The following is a 22,835-nucleotide window of genomic DNA, read 5'->3' as shown; positions in this document are numbered from 1 at the left end:
GATGAAAGCACTGGGTGACACCGTGATGGATCATAAAGAGTCCTGAAGTTATTTAAAAAGAATGGCACAGTCAAGATGAGCTCCAAGTGTAAAAATCAGACCTAGGTGAGACAGGAACGGTCTTCTGTTTTTCTCTCTGTTTATGCACCTATCAGATTAAATGGTAACATTTTGCATAAGTGTTTGGGCCAGGTCATGGTTTTTTATGTTTTTGTGCACAATCATCTGAAAGAATTGACAGAAAATTATATGTATATTTTTTAATTAAAGTATGTACTGGGCCTTAAAACAAACAAAGAATTTTTTTTACACATATATGATTTTTAATATATATATATATATATATATATATATATATATATATATATATATATATATATATATATATATATACACACACACATATGTAATTACGTATTATGCATATTACATATATTAATTTATATTTAATTGGCCTTTTTTAACAACAATGTTTATGTTAGAACAAAATCAAAGACTGTTTATTGTATTTGAAACATTTCAAATATTTATTGTAGTTTGATTCTTTTTTCCCCCAAACAGGAACCTTTTCACCACATTTTTAATTTTCCCCTTCAGAAGGCAAAAAACTGTTTTTGTCCTAGCTCAGGCAAGATGGACTTTACTTTCCCACAGGTGACATGTGAGAGGTGGGTAAATCCAACAGGGGGCAGAAAACAAGTTTCAAATTATATACAGTTTACAATTATATACAAGTTTCAAATTATAAGTTTCAAATTATATACAGTACCCACAGTGGGGAAATTTCTAAATGATATTACGTTTTATATTATTTAAATAATAATAATTATATATATATATATATATATATATATATATATATATATATATATATATATATATATATATAATTATTACAAATAATAATTAAACAAAGAATTTTTTACACATATATGATTCTTAATATATATATATATATATATATATATATATATATATATATATATATATATATATATATATATATATATATATATATATGTTCTTAGTTTATATATATATAATTAATTCTTATTTTAAAATAAACGAGATGTTTTTCTTTCTTTTTGCTTCTCATAGTAGTGTTGGTAGCTGTTAGATTTAGCTGTTAACTATGCAAGAATGCTGTTTTTTTTAAACATTTAACTGTGTAGTAACATTTCCTTTTATTATTGTTTAGTGGTGTAGAAGCTAATTTGCTGTTAAGAAACCCTCACGGAACCAAATATATGAACTTTAGGAGGCCACACCCGAGCCATAATCTCAAGATCATTCTTGACTTTCATAGGGCTGTTACCAAGCAAGGTTCTCAGAGATAAATTGAAGCATAGCTGGGGAGTCTGTAACTTTGTTACAATGGTAGTCAATCCATGTATTATTGATCTTATTCTTATTATCCACCTTGACCAGATTTTAATAGAACAGAAGCCTTTATCTGGTCACATTTACATTACAGCACAGTGAGAGTCTTTCTTCGCATATCCCAACTTTGGAGGTTGGGGTCAGAGTGAAGGGTCAGCCATGATACAGCACCCCTGGAGCAGTGAGGGTTAAGGGCCTTGCTCAAGGGCCCAACAGTAGCAGCTTTGCAGTGCTGTAGCTTGAACCCTGATCCAAACAACAACCCAGAGCCTTAACCACATGAGCCACCACTGCCCATACATTTCTGTCAGCAAACACAGGTAAAGTGGCAGATTAAAAACAAATTACAATATAAGTTTAGTGTAAGAATATAAGTGTAGACAAAGATTCTGAATTGTAAGTCATTAACTAAATTACTCAATCTCAATTTTTTCAATCTATTTATCTCAATCTATTAATCACTTTTGAATAATGAGCCAAATAGTTGAACAGAAGGATGTGTTTTTAAAATAGAAATGTGTTCTATTATGTATTATCTATTTATGTGTTCTATAAATGTTTTCAATGTGAGGGGTTTGCTGGGTGTTCCCTGACTCTATGGGACAGTTATTTTACACAATGATGTGTGATACAAAGTACAGATTTATACCAGTGATTTGCACACTGTTCTCTGTGAATTAAATTATATATCTAACCTATACATCCATCTGCTGGTACAGTGCTGTGAACACTGTAAAGCTTGTTTAAGTGAGTGTTTCACGTTCAGTTCCTATTGTCTGTTTTTAATTTCTTTTTCCTGGTGTATCTAATCTATGACAGAACCGCTTTTTTTAGACCTGTAGGATGAACAGCTTAAAAATTTACTTATTTAAAAATTTAATTATTTAAATATATTATAACCCAGTATGAAACAACCATTATGTAGCTCTGACATCTTCCGTGTTTGTATGTACTGCTTTAATATTCCTACATCATCTTACCAAGGGTGAGGATTCTGTAATGCACAAGTCCAAAGGTTCAGCATTTTTCCTTGTGACACCACACGTGTCTTTATAAGCTTCCTTTAAACTACATCTTGTTCTTTTTAACTGTATTATAAATAGTACAGAACACAATGGCACAGTTAACTTCATTGAATCCAGAGAGATAACATAAAATCCCGTATTATATACGCTCCACATCCTATGGAGTTCTATGTTTGATAGTGATATAAGTCATAGTAGGGGGAATTCTTGCAATCTATTGCTGCCATTATGATTGGCTTTATGTACAGAGAACAAAGTCAATGTGCCATAAATGACTGGTGCTTGCAGGGAAACGCCTAAACTCACCACCTGATCCTTACTGGGAGTACAGCAAGGCAAAAACCAGAGGCTTTTTCCCCCTTGGATAATCTGTCAGTAAATACAGGTAAAGTGTTTATTTTTATTTGTATTTTTTTTAATAATTATAGTATTTAAGTTTAAAATTGTATTTGGCCCAGTACATGAGAATCAGTGTATAAGGGTCATATATGGTTCTAATTTATTTTGGATATATATGGCAGGAGCGGTTCTGGTTATGTAAAAATATTGTCTATACCCTCTTATCAAATATATAAATGCACTGAGGTTTCAAAGCAGGCTGATCATATGATTTCTATTGGATTTGTCAGTATGGATACAACATGTCAGATTGATGATTTGTCTTAATGAATTTGTCCTAAAAAGATTTTTTGTTATTTATTTATTCTCACATATCACTCAGAAAGGGGGAAAAGAACTCAGTCATGGTGGTCTTAAGACAGGTAACTATTTCAACACACCTGCTTTATTTGTAAATGTAATTTATTTCAATGAGTAATATTAAGGTTATGATTATTCTAATAAGTTTTTGTAAGATTTGTAACTTTTATATACATTTTTTAAATGACAATTTTATATTCTTATTGTTTAGGATAACTATATAAGGTTTTGATTGATATTGTGTAGTAGTAAGCTTTGCAACTCATTTCCGGCTTGAATGAATAGTGGGAAATTATCGTTACACCACATGTCCAGTAAATTCCCTTGCTAATATGACTATTAAACTGACCAAAACCTACACATATTCTGTATTTGACATGTTGGACATTTTATATTTTCTTTTATTTTCAATTTTGCCTTAGGGAGATTACGTGTGGGTGGACACTAGTACAGGTGTGCCAATCGGTGCTGAGGTCAGAATCTCAGAATCGGGCCAAATTCAGCTTATAGATGATGAAGGAAAGGTAATATCACCCAACAGAGTTCTTCAGTTCCAATGTTTCAGATATGTGACAAAGTTGAACATTTTATGTTATAATGTAAATCTTAGGAGCACAAGGCCAAGAAACAGGATAGCTCCCTGAAGCACATGCACGCTTCATCCATTAATGGCGTAGATGACATGATTCGACTTGGTGACCTCAACGAGGCTGGTCTGCTCAGGAATCTTCTGATTCGCCACAGGGATGGAATCATTTATGTGAGTGACTCAGACATCTACATATGTAACAAGAAACAGTACATTAAAATCAATATACAGCTCAGCTGATTGATGAACGAACATTTTTGTATGTGTGAGACCAGATGCCTGCTTATCACAGACTTTGCCCTCAGTGTATAATAGCAGGCCTGTTTGTTTCCATAGGAACGAATATGCCTCTGTTTGTTCAGAGGCTGACCCTGGTTGCGTGAGCACTGCAGCACATATCTGTGTAGCCACCAGTCATATTTCTATAAAGTTTATTTCCCAGCAAGAGAGGGAGTGTCATATCAGTTTCATATCTGAGAAAGGGCTGGTTGAATTTATTTACTGTAATCAATTAATTAATTATGAAGAACACGCCATCTTAAAACACACTTTGGCAAAATTATGGTAAAGGTTTTAGTCTTTAGGAAACGAAAGACATTTGAAAAACACACACACACACACACACACACACACACACACACACACACATGCCAACACACTCGCACACTCACCTAACCTGACCCCTAAAATTTATTGGTGTTGAAACAAACACTAATAAACTAGTATAGTTCTATTACCTGTCCATTACCTGTGTAATTTGTACTTGCATCGGATAGACTATGCTTACTCCATCTACATTGAGGAATACAGGAATAGTGAACTGATTTACTTTTTAGATTAGATTAGATTTAACTTTATTGTCATTACACATGTACAAGTACAAGGCAACCCTTCTCTTCTAACCAGAAGTGCAATAACAGTAAGTGCAAGATGTACAGTATATACTGTACAGTATAATTACAGTAATTACAGTATAATCAGGATAATTACAGAGGATATATACAGAAGATATACAGGTTGGGTGATATAAACATGCAATATACACGGTGTTATATATTATAGTAAGGTGACAGCCCTAGGTTAAAAGCTGTCCCTGAGTATACTGGTTTTTGTACGGAGGCTCCTGAAGTGCCTACCGGAGGGAAGGGGGACAAACAATCTATTTGCAGGGTGAGAGGAGTCTTTAAGAATGGATGTCGTTTTATATGCACCTTCTCAGTAACTGCTAATGATCTGTGGATGCTCTTTCTAATTATCTGACATAACTATATAAATTTAGTCTGGATTACAAAGAAATAAGCCCAATACTACTTCATACTATTCTGTATGTTTTTTCTTAAGACCATTGGTGGTGCAGTTGTGCTTGGTTCCACTTTAAAAAAAGTTTAGTACAATTTTTTACAGAAAAAAAATTAAATGTGGAGGCAAGAAACATGAAAATGTATGTTGATGTAACTTTATCTTTAAAATGCAGGACAGGTTTGTTTGCCAGCCAGTTATACTAACTTCCCCTGAGCATACAGTAGGTAATGATATGATTTTGACTTTCTCTTTTTTCAGACATACACAGGGTCCATTCTGGTGGCAGTGAACCCTTACCAGCTGCTTCCACTCTACACTCCAGAGCAGGTGCAGCTGTACACTAACCGCCGTCTAGGTGAACTGCCCCCTCACGTGTTCGCCATTGCAGACAGCTGTTTCTTTAACATGCGCCGCAATCACCAAGACCAGTGCTGCATCATCAGGTCAGTTAAACACATTTTTAGCTCTGTGTGTTTTCTGAAATATGCTTAATTTTAGGCATCCAAAAAAGTGCTTGCGTGACAATGGGCGGTTTGTTTTTGCTTATCTATTATGTAATAAAGTAGTAATTTGGTAAGTGGATATAGCTCTCTCTTACACCTTTAACCACCAAGGGTGTTGCCATTAACCTGCAGTGTATCTGCATATGGATGCATAAACTTTTACCAAATCATGAAGTGACAGTAATGTGACATTTGCTATAAATATGTTCACATTTCATCACTCTACTCACCATGTATTCACATGTTGATGTGAAATTTATTGTTATTTCAGCTTTACTATAGAATGATACAGTATAGACAGCTAAAATAATATAGAACAGGATATAGTATATCCAGTATAGTGCAGACTTCATTTTAATACTTACACCATAATTACAAAAATGGGTGAATTATGTAGGAATTGTTCTTCCTAAGTTTGTTCTTCCTAAGTTTACCAGGACATTATTTCTTTTAAATAAAGTACTGGGAAACTTAGGATGAACAATGTGCCCAAATTGCAGCAGAAAACATATATTATGAATGACAGAGGAACTTTAAAACTGGTAAAGACAAACCTCTTCACAGCACTTATCTGTATCAGCAGTTACCCATCAAAAAAAGTCTTTACCAGAGTAAACACAGAAGGTTCTGCACAAGATATAAGCCACTGGTAACCAAAAAAAGATTAGCCTTTGCCAAGAAGATATTGCATCCTATGGACAGATGAGACAAAAACAGACTTGTACCAGAATATTATTAAGATATGGAACAAATTGCTCATAAACTAAAGCAAGCATCAGTAGCATACAATTGGCCTCATAGCCTAATCCTACTTCCATTCCTACTGTGACATACTATTTAATGAAGTATGCTTAGTCCTCATGGGCACAGTTGCAAGGTGTATCATTGCAGGAATATGACTGTAGCTATGTGTATCTGGTCATCACCATGTTCCTCTCCAGACTACAAGTCAACATCATGTGTCCTAGCAGTTTGAGCATAATGATCAAATCCAAGCCCTGTTCCAGCCTGCCATAGGTGTGTCAATTACTCACGACCTTGTGGTAGGTGGTATTCAAGTGTTAGACACTGCCCCTCATGTTTAGAAGTGGCACAGGAGGACAGTAGTTCACATATATTTACAGCAAATACTACACCACTTTAAATTCATGGCCATGTTGAACGTTGAAGCATTCATGCACACATGCTCCAGAAGATCCAGGTAAGAGATACCCTCATGGCTCCTTTTCAGAGTTCATAAAATCATAGAAACTATATCCCTAACTAGAGTTTAGTCCTGTTCAGCTGTACAAATAAGCTGTTTGAATACTGTACTTTTTCAGACTCAAAGAACTTCAAAGAACTTTAATAGAACTGTGTATTTGTGTATGTCAGTGGGGAGTCTGGTGCAGGGAAGACAGAGAGCACCAAACTGATGCTGCAGTTCCTGGCAGCAGTAAGTGGACAGCGGTCATGGATAGAGCAACAGATCCTTGAAGCCAATCCCATACTGGAAGGTAGTTCAGTTAAACCTTTACTCTGGGTATAGTTCAAAACATAAGAAATTATATTATCCATCCTTGAGTGCTGTTTTATGATGTATTGTAAATTTTGGATCAAAAATAATAATTTGTGTGTCTAGCCTTTGGTAATGCAAAGACCATTCGCAATGATAACTCAAGTCGCTTTGGGAAGTACATCGATATCCAGTTCAGTAAGGGGGGAGTGATAGAAGGAGCCCGCATTGAACAGTATCTGCTGGAGAAATCACGTGTCTGCCGCCAGGTAGACCATGACGAGTTGACACAAGGTTTAAAGAAATTGTTTGTTGTTAAATAGAAAGATTTGTAAATGCGATTTGAAAACTTTCTCAGGCTGAAGAGGAGAGGAACTACCATATTTTCTACTACATGCTAATAGGCATGCAGGCTGAACAGAAGAAAATTTTGTCTCTGGGTAATGCTGTGGAGTACAACTACCTGACCATGGTATGGTGCTATCACTCCTCCGTTTTCATATCTGCAAAGATAATGGTTTGAATAATGGCTTACAGAGTTATTGCAATTCTAAATCAGGGCAAGTGCACTTCCTGTGAGGGGCGGGATGATATAAAGGAATACGCCCACTTCCGCTCAGCCATGAAGATTTTAACATTCACAGAGAATGATTCCTGGGAAATTCACAAACTGCTTGCTGCCATCCTCCACCTGGGTAACATGGATTTTGAAGGTATGGAGGCATTCAGTGGTTAAGGGCAAAATTGTGATAAACCATAACAACAGCATCTTTATTTAGGATTTCTGTTTTAATTTCTATTTAAGCAACCATTTCAAATAATCTGGAAGGTTGTGATGTTATCACCTCCACCCATTTCAACATGGCTGCTCAGTTGTTGGAGGTATTATTTTTTTCTTTAACAATATAGTGAAAATACTCTTATAAAGTCCCTAACTGATTCCTATGTGTTTCTATGCAGGTAGACATAAAGACTCTAGATGTAAGTTTGACTCAAAGGTCCTTCATGACTAACAGAGAGAGTGTATCAAAACCTCTGTCTACAGACCAAGCAAGTAATGGCAGGAATGCCTTTGTAAAGGTATAAACCCATTTTATCATCATATACAATACATATGAAAAGATCAATCCCAGCACTGTTACTGTTAGCCTTAAATTAAATCTTTTAGCTCTGCTAATCATGATGGTAATTTTTCTGCACAGGCCATCTATGGAAGACTGTTTGTGTGGATTGTGGAGAAAATCAACAGTGCCATTTTCAAGCAACCATCAGAGTCCTGCGATACCCGTCACTCAGTAGGCTTACTGGACATCTTTGGATTTGAAAACTTCACACAAAACAGGTTCTGTAAAATAAGTTTAGACATGCATTGATACTATGGGTCTGTTATTATGTTCTTCAGTCCTTATTTATGTGGATCTTTCTTTCAGCTTTGAACAGCTGTGCATTAACTTTGCCAACGAGCAGCTACAGCAGTTCTTTGTGAAGCATGTATTTAAGATGGAACAGGAGGAGTATGCCCACGAGAACATTATCTGGAAACATATCGATTACGTCGATAACCAGGGAACCCTCGATTTGCTGGCCAGCAAACCTCTCAACATTCTTTCTCTTATTGATGAGGAGAGTCACTTCCCTAAGGTGCAAATATACATTATTTGATGTGTACAATCCAGTCACTAACTTCAACTTTTCACAATTCCAAGACCATTCATTTTAAATTATGTAATAATCCCCATAAAAAAAAACATAAGCATATCAATAGTTTTTTTTGTTTTTTTTTTTTGTCAAAAAATGACACTTTTATCCTTTCTTTTATTAGCCTGAGATGATATAGGTCATGTACCATGTAAGTCCCAGTGAAAACTCAATATGAATTACAGTTCGAGCTACTATCAGGTCTGTTAGTATAGAAAATTGTAATCAACCCCTTCTGACAAATCAGATTCCATAATTTAACAGCGCTGTGAAATCACTAGAAAATATAATATAATAAAATATAATATATAAAATGAAATATAATAAAAATGTTATGTACTGACATTAAACATTTTGCTTTGCAGTTATATACAGTATGTGTAATCTCAGTATGTCTTTTCTTTAATGCCAGGGCACAGATACTACCTTGCTGCAAAAGATGTATAAGTGTCATGAGAAATGCAAAGTCTACATCCCGCCAAAGAACAGTTATGAAACGAAATTTGGAATCGAACATTTTGCTGGGTCAGTTTTTTATGACTCAAAAGGTAAATCGGTAATCCATTATAAAATCATGGACTGGAGTAAAATATCAGGAAATATTCAGAATGATTTAATTCTGCTCTTTTGTAAGGTTTTCTGGAAAAGAACCGGGATGCTCTTAGTTCAGATCTCATCCTGTTGGTGGAAAGTTCTACCAATAAGCTCCTAAAACAGATCTTCCACAGTGATCTCTCTACTAATGGGAAGAGCAGTGCCAACCCAAAAATGATGATGTCTTCCATGAGCTCTTTGCGGGTAACTTTAGATTAGATTTTGCTTTGTGCTAAGAGTAGGAATATATTGATAGAAGGTTTAGTGCTAATGGTATTACCTTTTCAGCAAATGACAGACACTAAGAAGCGAGTGCCCACTTTATGTGGACAGTTTCGTCAGTCCCTGGACTCCTTGATGAAAACTCTGACTGCATGCCAGCCTTACTTCATCCGCTGCATTAAACCGAATGACTTCAAGAAACCCATGGTAATGTCACTGCAAAATCCTCTAGTTATTCCTCTATATGTTAACGTGAGAACTAATTAAAAAATGTGGTATTGCAGGTAAAATGGGATCAATTTATTTTGATAAATTTAATAAATTAAATTTATTTTGATAGTTTATTTTCTCTCTTACACTGATTTCTGTATAATCCAGCTGTTTGACAGAGAACTGTGTCTGCGCCAGCTGCGCTACTCGGGTATGATGGAGACCATTCGCATCAGGAAAGCTGGCTACCCAATCCGTCACACCTTCCAACAATTTCTGGATCGATATCGTGTCCTGCTCAACTCTGTCATATGTGACCCCAAAACAGTGAGAAATACTTCTTCTAAATCTAGAGACCGGCCATAGATAATGTTTAAAGAGTCCAGCAAAGATCTACTCTGTTATTAATATCAACGTCAATTTTTGTTAATTTTAAAAAAAAAATTTACAGGAGAGTGCCAAAGCATGCTGTGAGAGTATTTGTAAGAATGCCCTTGGTACTGGTGATGACTGGAAAATTGGCAAAACCAAAGTGTTTTTGAAGGTAAGGTGTTGTAACACTTTATAAATAATCACTGTAAATTGTAGTTTATTACCCAGTGGTTGAATCATTCAAACCTTCTTATAGGATTTCCACGATACCATGTTGGAGCTGAAACGGGATACGGCCTTGAATGAGAAAGTGCTGCTTATCCAGAAAGTTTTAAGAGGATACAAGCACAGGTTAGCTATGCTTATAGTCATGAGTATGTATACATTTTAATGTCTTATGCTCATTATGCTAATCTCCCTGATTACAGGAAACAGTTTCTTAAACAAAGGTCTGCTGCTGTGGTTGTGCAGAAGTATTTTCGCGGACACAAAGGCAGACAACTCTATAAAGTGGTCAGTCAGGATTTGGATTACATTGAATGGGCTTGAATGGTTCTCATATTTTTTAAAAAGGGTGTCTGTGGATAGGCATGTGATTCTACAATGTAGTGATCCCTCTGATGACATTGTGCCCAGGTACAGTTGGGATATGCCCGTCTTCAGGCCATTGTCCACTCTCGTCAGTTAGCACGCCAGTATCAACTAGAGCACAAGGCTACTTTGCTACTGCAGGGGAAGATCCACACCTACTTTGCTAGGAAGGAGTGGAAACGAAAGAGAGCTGCTGTCATCCTCCTACAGGCTCATGTCAGAGGCATGCGTGCTCGCAAAACTGTCCAGAAGATGAAGAATGATGTAGGTTATTAACTATATTGCTATGCACTAGAAATCTTTGCATAAGTATTAATACACTGTGTTTTATTACCTTTACCTCAGTATTTATTACCTTTTTTTGTACATGGTATGCAGCTGTATGCCTATGTCTTACTGATGTTATGGAAGCTTTTATTATACAAAGTCATACTCATCATCGCTGTGGTTTGTAGGAATTTTTGTCACTGCAGGAACGCAGGGCAGAAGAACTGGCTGCTCTGGAGAGACAGAGGATCCTAGAGGATATTCTCCGTCATAAAAGAGAGAAAGAGGCTGCTGAACAGTCTGAATTATTCAATGATCAGGAAATGGTGGACACAATCTTTGGCTTCCTGCCCAGCATGGTGGGAGGGCAGGAGGGCCAGGCACCTTCAGGCTTTGAGGTCAGAAGCAAATATTTTTGATTGAACTCTATCTGTGTAATTATAACTTTGAGCACTTTAATTCATTATTTTTCTTATGTTCAATGTTTCCTATTGTTAATCAAGTAAATATGAAATATTATGGAATATTAAATATTATGGTATTTGTTTTATGGTGAAATAATACATACGTTTGTTCCTAGGATTTAGATACAAAGCGGACTGTGATGGAGGAAGTAGACCTGGATGAAGCGCCTATGATGGAGGAACTTCCTGAGGAAGATTATGATGATCTGGATGAATACTCATTCTCAAAGTTTGCATCTATGTACTTCCAAGGTGCTGCAACCCCCACCCACATCCGCCAGAGACTGCGCCAACCACTGCTGTACCATGAAGAGGAAAATGATGTGCTGGTAAATCAACCTTTTGGTTCATGAATCATGCAGCAGTTTGTAAGTGATTCTTAACATGTTGTAGCACAACACTAAATACTGTATATACTAAATTAAACTTTTTTTAGGCTTCTCTAACAGTATGGTGGCTCATCTTGAGGTTTATGGGAGATCTTCCTGAACCAAAAGCTCAGAAAGTCCCAACGAGCAGATCAGCATTTGCAGATTACTCTCTACAGCAGGATGTGGCATCCAGGCAAGACAGACGTCTCAGCCACATGGTTGGCCTGGACCAGGTATGTTGAAACTCTACATGTGACCAGGGGACTTGACTTCAGTCTTTAATATTGTATTCAACTAAATTCTATTCCGTTTGAGACATTCTCTCAAAATAGCTTTTCAGAAATCTGGATGTAGCTTGTAGATTCCTAATAAACAAGGCAGAGGTGACAGTGGCAAGAAAAAACATTACCGAACTGGCATATGTTATATTTAGGGCAGTGATGACAGTTTGCTCATGTAAATGACAAAATCATTTTTCTTTTCTTTCTTTTTTTTTTTTTTTAATAGAAACTGTTGAGGAGCAAAAACATAAGGAAAGACTCTTCAGTCCCAGAAGCACAGTCTCGGAGAAAGTCTTCAACATTTACAGACATGCGGTCAGGAAAAAGAAAAACATCATCCATTACAGAGGAAGCTGTACCAGCCCGAAAAGCTTCCTCCATACCATTGGAAGTTCCAAAAAACAGGAAGTCTTCTACCTTTGTTGATCTGCTGAACCGGAACAGAAAGACATCCACAATTCCTGGGGGAGGGTCATCAATTAAGAAAACTTCCCGAAAACCATCCATCATTGAGGAAGAGGTAATGCACACACAAGTGGGTAATTGACCCTCTTAATATGCTATACCTTTTTAAGTAAATTATAATAGTAATTTTAGTAAAATCTTCTTAATATGATCAAATATCTCTAACAATTTGATAATATTCAATTTCCTCACACATCTATATCTTCATAAATAGGCAGAGGATGGCTCTGAGTTTTCCAAACCACCCACTGTACAAACTATTAGTGAGGAAGAGGAGAACAGAATTGATGAAGGACTCACCCTGGACCGTCCACTCTCAGCTCTGGAAAAGTTGCAGATCATTGTAGGATATGGCATTGTTAGACGTGACCTTAGGTGGGAGACATCAAACAGAGTGTGTTTATTAGTAAGAAACAAGCAAGTTCTTGGCTTATACAAGCAAAACAAGTTCTTGGCTTATACACATTTTTAAATATTCTATTTCTTAGAGATGAGATCTACTGTCAGATTTGTAAGCAGCTCCAAGAGAATGGGAATCGCAGCAGCTTCTTCCGAGGTTGGATCCTCCTTTCTCTGTGCCTGGGCATCTTCCCTCCCACTGAGCGCTTTATAAAGGTGAGTAAGCCACTCCCACCTCACCGCTGTAATGTTATGTTACAAGTTCCTTATTAGGTGAATTTGTTCCTTTTAGTACCTGCAAAGCTTCATTCGTCTTGGCCCTGTTGGATATGCTCCATACTGTGCAGAAAGACTGAGGCGCACTGTGGCCAATGGCTTACGTGGAGAACCTCCCAGCTGGCTTGAGCTACAAGTAAATAGTGTTCCACTAAATCACTTTTTATTTGCTTATTGTTGAAATGAACATATTTGCTCTAAAAGAACCTCAGAAAGTCCTTGGAAAGTTACACTTTTACACATTACCAAAAGGTCTTACCTGGACCTTTAAAACAACGTGGATCTTTTAAGAGGAAACGCTATTGTATGACTTAACATGGTAAATTATTTCCTCAGAGAGAGCAGTTTCTATACAGTATTCAGTTTATTCTGAGTAGCAAAAACTGAATAGTTATATTCAAAAAGTAATATTATATATAGTTATATTCAAAAAGTGAATAGTCTATTCTGAATAGAAAAAAACATTTGTCCTGTCATCAAACAACTTTAGTTTGAATCCTGAATGCTGTTACAATCCTGGGTTTGTCCAAAACATATTCTTCTGCTACAGTACTTCTGAGTGGGTAGGGAGGCATTACACTATTTTCTGTCAAAGTAACACTAGCCAATCATGGACATCTGTTAGTATATGTATATGAACAATGCCAGTTATTGTTTTGTTATCAGTTTTGTGTATTGCAAGGATCCAAACATCTGTTTAATCACTGTGTTCAATTAGGCAACCAAGACTAAAAAACCCATAGTCATCTCTGTGACTCTTATGGATGGGCGAACTCTCAGTCTGCCTGTGGACTCAGCGTCTACTTCTAAAGAGGTCTGCCAAATTCTCTCACAGAAAGTTAAACTACAAGACACATTTGGCTTTTCTCTTTATGTAGCGGTTTTTGACAAGGTATGTTATGCTTCTGGTCTTCAGTATTAAGTATTATAACTAGTCTTATTCTGACCTGGCTGCTCATGAAAAAATATAATCTTGCATGCCCGAAGGTTTGGTCTCTCGGCAGTGGACGGGAGCATGTGATGGATGCTATATCACAGTGTGAGCAGGAGGTGAAGAAGAAGGGTGGGCAGGAACAGCATGCCCCTTGGCGTCTCTACTTCCGCAAAGAGATATTTACCCCCTGGCATGACTGCAGCCTGGACAGCACCAGCACAGAGCTCATCTACAGACAGGTCATTAGAGGGCTGAAGTATGGCGAGTTCCAGGGTGAGAAGGTAATTGAGCATGGCATTGACACTACTTGATGAAGTGCAGATGGCTAGAATAAGTTTAGTTTGTGTGGCATCATTGTGCCTTTGTCACCTATTTGTGTTCGTTGTTAAGATTTTCTTTTGATATTATATAGAGACTTCATCCGAGTTTATTAAGGATTTTTCAATGGAGAAATGAGAACATTATTTGATGTGAAATACTGTATTTCTGATAAGAATATAAAAGATGATGCATCTTCTTAGCAGACATTTTGGAACGTTAAATTCTTAGTAAAACAGATGTATGAAATTAATGCAATGAATGAAGCAAATGCAACAATATCTTTCCCAGGAGGATGGAATTGTTCAGCTGGCAGCGAAACATTTCTTTGTAGAGTACCGCTCAGATGACAGTATGGAAAAAGCGAAGAGTGTTGTTCACGATTGTGTGACCTCCAAACTACTGGAAGAAAAGTCAGAAGACAAATGGATTCAGATGGTCCACACTGCACATGTTGAGGTATGGCAGATAATTGCTCATATATTTTGGAGTGTTGTCAATCAGTTGAGCAAGTCCTAAAGTGAACCTTTGCATGAACAACAGAAAGTTGCACAGTAACTTCTTAGATTATCCTTTTGTCTATCAGGGTCCATATATAAATTCAAAGACAAAAATTGATCACGTGAAAGCAGAAGTGGTGGAGTATACAAGGCAGAAGTGGCCATTGTTCTTTTCAAAGTTCTTTGAAGTTTCCAGGATTTCAGGTAAAAAACAATTCTGGTAATTAATTTGTTATTGTAAAGAAATATTTGCATCAAAATGTTATATGAATCACATTTGATATTAAACAATACCAGGTCCTTCCCTACCCAAGAACAAATTTATCTTGGCTATCAACTGGACCGGAATAACCTTCCTGGATGAACGTGAGAGAAAATTTCTAGAACTCTCCTTCCCAATGGTGAATGCCATAAACACCAAGAGGTAGACTACCCTCCAACAAATTTACAACTATGTATTTAACATAAATTCACCTGATCATCTAAAGACTTTTTCTCTTCCTCATCCTAGGAACCAGACTGTGTGTCTGCTTACACTGAAAGGAGACTTCATGTTAAACACAGCCAATGCTGAAGAAATTGTTGAGCTGATAGTTCTGTTCCAGGCTGGCCTAACAGAGCGCTCTCAGTATGCCGTGGCCTTGCAGGAGGTCAACAGGCAAGGTCAGACACCTTGGACCCAGAACCTTGCTAGAAAGCTTTTAGGAATTTTACAGTGATGTCTGAGTGCCCAACCTTGGTGTCATGCAGAATTTGTCTAGGATATGAACCAAAAACCTCAAAGCTCCACAAGTAGTTATTCTTAGATCCACCTTCAGTATTGTAGTGGTGCATAGCAATTATATGAGGATATGAACTAGCTGTCTGACTACCTAAGACAGAACTTGCAAGAAATAACGGGACGTTTATTATCACTTAATTTTAAAACTTGGATCAAAAGGGATTTTTAAAGTTTTTAAAGCAGCAAAATTCCTAAATAAATAATAACAAACATCTATCTCTTTCAGACGATCCTACCTTTCTTAGTTTCAAAAAAGCAGAGCTTATCCTCCTTATTAAAGACAATGAATTTTCTTCCAACCGTGGCTGGGTAAAGGGACAGAATGAGCGAACTGGACAAAAGGGGGCAGTACCTATGGATGCCATCTACATTATACCTACTTTGACCAAACCTTCTAATGAAATTCTGGTAAGGATGTTCTGAGTAATTCAGAAACTATACCAAGAAGACACCAAACAATTTTTTTTCTTTTGGGGCATTTTAACATCCTACATGATGACCTGTGTTTTATTAACCTTTTTTATTAACCATTTTTATGCTGTTCAACCAGTTCATTAGGATCAGTTCTTGTAAATATGTAGACATTTTATTGGATATAGTTCAGTGATTGTGCCTGATTTATTTGTACAGACTTTGCTCAGCATGTCCCCAGATCAGAGAAAAAATATTATTAACGACTCTATCAAAGGAACCATTACAGACAGAGTACCTCTTGCGACACTTAAAGATTTCTCCATTGAGTACTTCAGGTATGTCCAGAAACTTCTCTTTATTGTTTATCAGTTTTGTATAAGGTTAATTAACTTGTAAATAGAAATAACAAGCTGCAAGAATCAAAGGATCTTCAGTTTTTCCTTGTAGTATGACATTATTAACATGCTGATATTTTGATTTTTTTTTAATTATAATAACAGGCTCTTTTGTTAAATAATCATGCACAGATATTGTTTCTCTTTCCACAGACCTCCCACTAAAGATGTGAATAAGCAGGTGATTTCTAAAAATGTGGCACCTGAAAGGTTATGGGCAAACACCAGGGAACCCATAAGACAGCCATTGCTTAAGAGACTGCTGGGAAACCCAGAGCTTAGCCATCAGGCCTGCCAGGCCTTTATTGATATCCTTTACTTATCAAAGATGTGCACATTCTGGACCTGAGATTAAAAAAACAGTATGTCATATTTGCTTAGGTATAAACGTAGAAAATAAAGTTTATCTGCTGCCTTAAAAACCTTTCATTCAAATCAAGTATTCAAGGTAATGGATTACTTTACGTATAATTTTTGAATAATCACTATGCAAAAATTCTCATGACAATAGGAGTTAAAGAATACAGAAAAATGAGTTCACATAACTTAATAGAGCTGTCATGTTTTATAGTGTAAATTTCATTAAATAAACAAAGCGCATTAATCTTCTCATTTGATATGTAATTATTCATCGGAATGAGGAAATGCATAAACATTTCTCTCTAAATAGTTGAGCACCACCTCAGTTTACAGTTAAACTTTCATCCTTAATCCACTAATAAAACCAGTATTATTAATAATATTAAACAGTAGTATAGGGACTTAAATCTATTTGATTTACTTTGATTAAGCATTACATAAAAAGTAGTGTGCATTAAACTAGCTATTGATATGTACATGCCTAGAGCTAAGATAAGTCAGACTTCAGTCGTATTATTTATACTCTGGGTTGAGTAATAGTACATTTATGAAGTTGTTTAATGTTCCTTTACGGATCCTGTGTGTACCAATTCTAAAGTACATGGGCGACTATCCCACCAGACAAATTCAGAATCCACTGGAGCTCACAGACCAAATCTTTGAACCTGCCACTAAGAATGAGGCACTTAGAGATGAGATCTACTGCCAGATCATGAAGCAGATGACAAGCAACAACAATCGGTAAGAAAATCCACATTTTCTTGGAGAACGGATGTAATATCTGGCTTTTAAACTGTTCTACAAATTTGGTATACAAACATACTGAAAATATGTGGAATATGTTCTGTTAAAATTGCAAATTTGATGTTATGAAAGTGAAGTTGCACAATATTTAGCTCTGTCACAGCCAGTCTGGTGAACTTGTATCAGGAATCTTAGTTGATACAAACCAGTTGTCTTCAAACTTTAGCCTGGTTCAAATCCATCTACAGCTCAGTGATTGATTTCTTCATCATTATAAATTATTATAGTTTTTTTTAAGCAGCGGTGATTACATGTCATTGGCTATTTGCAATGTTACTCAAACTGCCCCATGCTTTATAAGATGGCTGGTTTATGGCCTTGTATATTGATGAAAAGGGAACGTATGTCACTTTGTAGTTAGTATCACAACAGTTGCAGTTAATAGACTTTAATTTGAGTATATGCTGTATGTTTTGATTCTCAGGCACAGTCTGGATCAGGGTTGGCAGCTGCTATGGCTGTGTTGTGGTTTGTTCCCCCCCAGTAATTCACTGCTGAAACATGCACAGCGCTTTCTGGAAACTCGGCGACGGGAGCCACTGGCTTCTGACTGCCTGCGTAGGCTGCAGGGTGCTCTCAGGTATGTACACCTTCTGATACACAACTATTCATCCATATACACACATCAGAGAAAATGATATAGAAAAGATATGACTGTGATAAAACCTTGCAAATGTTGTTAAATTCCACACCAGGACATTTTGAAGGCTTATGAATGAAGACTCTTTACAGGCTGGGAAATCTGTGGTCTTAAAAGTGGTCTTAGAACTAAAGCCCTGGACTACATCCCTAAGTGAATGGTTGTTCCTCAGCCACTGTCTAATAATAAAAGTGTAAAATGTCGAAACCTGAACACAGTCATTTACCTGAAATAAAAATTTAGAATAATGTAAAATAATTTGTGCTTCCACAGAATCTTCTGTCAGACTATAACATTGATATTAACCTCAATCTCGTCCTTACTCGTGATACTATTGTATTGACACATCAACATATCTATGGGTGTAACATTCAGAACTTGTATGAGTACCAGGAAAATGTCAGTGGGTTATAATATCCAATGTTAAATATCAAAATCATATCTGATGTGCTTGAGGTACAGCCCAACTCAACACTCCATTCATGTGTATGTGTGTTTCTTTCTCTAGAACGGAACCCAGGAAGCTTCCTCCCCACCAGGTTGAGCTGGATGCCATTCAACAGAATGTTGTTAAGATTTTCCACAAAATATCTTTCCCTAATGACACACAGGAGGTAATTCAGTACGAAATACCACATTATTACATGAACTAACAATGGGAACATTGGCACTGTGTGTAAATCTGGCACCCACTGATGTTGAGCTCCCTCTTTTCTGCAAAGTCATTTGAAGTCGCAACTAACACCAAGATCCGAGATTTGATCAAAACTATTGCTGATGAACTCGGCCTGATCTCAGACGTTGGCTTCAGCATCTTTGTAAAAACACCAGACAAGGTGTGTGCCAAGACAATGACAATGATGAGCTACTTCCTTAAAATGTAATAGTCACCTTGCATATTAATGGAGAGTTGGTTTCCTTTTTTTGGTCAGGTTCTGAGTTTGAATGAGGCAGACTACTTTTTTGACAGTCTGAAACAGATCACCAACTGGTCCAGAAAAACAAAGATGGTGAAGGATGGTGAGTTTATGGTAGTATAAACTCTGCCTTGCTTTTGGAAATTGTAGTTGAAGATCCAGTTTCTTTAAAATACCTTTTGACATTTTCTGTTTTCCCTTTTCCTTTTTTGCATGACATTACTAAATGAATACAAATGTTGCTTATTAATACTTTACCATTAGTGATTAGTTCATGGCTATAAATAAAATAAAAAATAACTAAAATATCTAAAATAAAATCTGCTTTCACAAATTTAAATAGTTATGTTTTTTTTTGTTTACCATTACAATTTACCATTGCCATGGACTCTGTTATTGAATAACCTGAAACAGAGGATCTGCTAAAGTCTGACGTCGGCTCATGTTTGGAGTAAATTGAGTCGCTATGTTTAAGGCCAATTTTTTCAAATACTGAATGCTCCTCCACATATTATTTTCACTTGATCCCCCAGAACACATTCAGATTATGGTGCACTAGTTGGTGACCCCTGGTGTAGATTAGAGTAGAAGCCATTCTTTATATTTATTATGCAAAGTGTTTGATTCTACATTTTTCTGTGCAAAGTAATCTGCCAACAGTCTAATCTCAAATAAAAGCACAGTAACTAGTCATAGCTGCAGTAATTAAATGGCATGTGCTTCTATGTTTGACTTAAACTGTAGGAGGACCAGTGAACATTTCATACGAGGTATATTTCATGCGGAAATTGTGGTTCAACGTAATCCCTGGCAGAGATCTGGAAGCAGATTGTATTTTCCACTATCCCCAGGTGAAACCCATTTTTTTCGTACCCTGTTTTTCACAATTAGAATTGAAAAACTACTTCTAGGTTTTCCATTATTTCTCGGGAAGTCAGAATCCAAGGAATCAATCAGATTGATGATGTTACTCATTATCTAACACAAGTTCTCTTTTCACATAGGAGTTGCCCAAGTATCTACGCGGGTACCACCGCTGCACTAAAGAGGAAATGGTGCAGCTGGCCGCGCTCCTCTTCAGGGTTAAAGTGAAAGATGATAAGTCTCAGTTTGTCATGATCACTAAGATGCTGAAAGAGCTGGTTCCAAATGATCAGCTAAAAGCCATGTCAGCTGAGGACTGGAAAAAGGTAAAAACCGTTGCCATTATGTATCTCATTATCTCTTATTATATCACAGTGAATGCTGCTGAATGGCCATCGCTGATGGATGGACTGACTGGAGACTGTGTCCATTTTCTGTAACGATAGCTATGACTGTTGTTCAGCTGCAGGGCAGATTAAAAGATGTTTATATGTTGATGTGGAAAATTTTTTTTTGAGCAAATATTTATTTTTGGAAGTTGTCTTCCATGTCAGAGTTGTAACGTTTTGTAACTTAAAGGTTTTGTCTTAGTTACTTTAGAAATAATAAAACTAAGCTGGTGAGGGAACAGCTCTATATAGCTATTGTAAAATAAATGATAGCAGCAACTTGTTTTATAGATGTTTCACAACATATAATGTCACTATAAACAGATACATTTGCTTATCTTCCTCATTTATGTATGTATATTTCAGTAGTACAAATTCTATGTAATATGCTGTTCTTTAATTCCTCTACTACAGAACATTATTGCTACATACAACAAACAGGCAAACATGACAGCAGAGGATGCCATGGTGGCCTTCCTGAAGGTCATCTTTAAGTGGCCTACATTTGGCTGTGCATTCTTTGAAGTGAAGGTAATGAATCGTGGCCCTATTAAGTCAGATGCCAGTGCTGATTTGTATGTTGTGCAATAATAGATGCTTGTGTTAATTTTTTTTCTCTTACTGCAGCAAACATCTGAGCCCAACTTCCCTGATATTGTGAGGCTTGCCATCAACAAACAGGGGGTCACAATCATACACCCTAAAACTAAGGTAAATATATATATTTTTTCAATCGTCTAGTTCATGGATCACCTTTCAAATAATCAAAAAGTTGTTGTTTTTTTGTTTTTAGATATCATTTTTTGTTTGTTTGTTGACGTTTCTGAACTATCAGATAGCAACGTGAATCAAATTCAAATTTTATTGGTCACATACAAAACCACAGACAGCATCACATGTAGTGAAATGCTTTTCAACTGCTGTCGCAAAAAAAGGAATAAAAATAGAATAAAAATCGATAAAATAAAAATAGAAATAGAATAACCTGTACAAGTAAAGGGAAAAATCTTACATGAAATATTCATTCATTCATTCATCTTCTACTGCTTATCCGAACTACCTCGGGTCACGGGGATACATGAAATATAAATACATATAAAAATAAAAACAAATCTAAATATAATAAACACACACAGAGCTGTAAAACTATGTGCAAATCTAGTGAGATATACATATATATAAATATGTATAATATGTGCTATGCAAGAAGGTAGTGGGTGAAAATCCAGAAAAGTCCAGGCTCTTTAAGATTTGTATTTTCTAGGTTGTGATTTTTATGAATTAGTTTATGAATCTTTACTGCTCATATTTAAGGAAGTCCTAGCAAAACACCCGGTGAATATGATTGCAAACTGGTGCAGTGGGAGCACATACTTCCACATGACTGTAGGCAATCTGGTCAAAGGAAACAAGATTCTGTGTGAAACCTCGCTGGTGAGTAAAACAAAACACTGGCTTTAGTTCCTCCAGTCCCACAGCTTATTAGCTATTATTATTATTATTATTATTATTATTATTATTATTATTATGATTATTATTGTTGTTGTTGTTGTTGTTGTTGTTGTTGTTATTTGAACTAATTATGCTCTTTTTTCTCTCTCTTTTTGTAAAATACATAAGGGCTACAAAATCGATGATTTGTTGACGTCCTACGTCAGTATGTATCTGAATGAGAGCAAAGCATCGAGAACCAGGAATCAGCGTTAACTGAAACCTGAACTGAGCTGAAAAATTTATGAATTTATTTTATTCTGCCATAAACATACACACTTTTACTTCCAGACTTTATCTTTGCACACATGCTTAATATGAATGTTAAAGGATAGGTTTAGTAATTTAAAGCCTCTTACTGATTCCTGCATTACATTTTTAGGCTTTTCCTCTTCTGTTTACTGTTAAATTGTGTTAATTTTTTTTTCCTGATCATTTATTTATTTATATTGAAATGCAAAGAACGAAGTTTCGATACTTTATATGTCACCCCAAATTGATTTTATCATAGAATTTGCTTAGACCATGATATGAAGTACTGATCATTTGATTATTTTGTTTTGTTTCTTTTTGCTGTGTTCATTTCATTGTATTTGCAATTTTTATTTTAAGGAAAGAGTTGCTTAGGTAAAAATGGGCAAATAAAAACAACATGACTCTCTGTTTATTGACTTATTTAGTACATTGTCACTTATTTATAGAATCATACACCAAGTGAAAGATCACTTAAAATGATATCTGGGGAGTTTATTTAACTTATTGTGCATTTACAAATAGGCGTTTATTATTAAGTGTTTGGGAACATTGAGAAGTTTGTCATTTACT

At 36.1% G+C, this 22,835-nt stretch overlaps 1 protein-coding gene across 1 annotated transcript; it reads left to right on the top strand.

Moving 5' to 3' along the window:
* Positions 1-2,675: 2,675 nt before the first annotated feature.
* LOC132844369 (unconventional myosin-VIIa) lies at positions 2,676-22,681 on the top strand. The gene is made up of 48 exons (XM_060867733.1): positions 2,676-2,790; positions 3,127-3,166; positions 3,527-3,628; positions 3,715-3,864; positions 5,254-5,438; positions 6,873-6,994; positions 7,120-7,262; positions 7,352-7,465; positions 7,553-7,706; positions 7,799-7,875; positions 7,954-8,073; positions 8,196-8,335; positions 8,424-8,634; positions 9,104-9,239; positions 9,326-9,489; positions 9,574-9,714; positions 9,886-10,044; positions 10,169-10,261; positions 10,346-10,440; positions 10,518-10,602; positions 10,726-10,944; positions 11,136-11,345; positions 11,528-11,740; positions 11,848-12,015; positions 12,290-12,583; positions 12,743-12,903; positions 13,017-13,143; positions 13,220-13,339; positions 13,922-14,095; positions 14,191-14,418; positions 14,747-14,914; positions 15,042-15,159; positions 15,253-15,379; positions 15,467-15,618; positions 15,963-16,144; positions 16,367-16,485; positions 16,699-16,853; positions 17,493-17,646; positions 18,134-18,289; positions 18,858-18,963; positions 19,072-19,185; positions 19,282-19,369; positions 20,011-20,117; positions 20,271-20,456; positions 20,934-21,050; positions 21,147-21,230; positions 21,834-21,953; positions 22,140-22,681. The coding sequence occupies exons 2-48, from the start codon at positions 3,149-3,151 to the stop codon at positions 22,224-22,226; spliced, it is 6,663 nt and encodes a 2,220-aa protein (XP_060723716.1). The 5' UTR covers positions 2,676-2,790; positions 3,127-3,148; the 3' UTR covers positions 22,227-22,681.
* Positions 22,682-22,835: the final 154 nt, after the last annotated feature.

This window comes from Tachysurus vachellii, chromosome 4 (assembly GCF_030014155.1).
Source record: "Tachysurus vachellii isolate PV-2020 chromosome 4, HZAU_Pvac_v1, whole genome shotgun sequence".
NCBI lineage: Eukaryota > Metazoa > Chordata > Actinopteri > Siluriformes > Bagridae > Tachysurus > Tachysurus vachellii.
The sequence above is the reverse complement of the archived record's forward strand: the minus strand, read 5'-3'. Positions and strand labels throughout refer to the sequence as shown.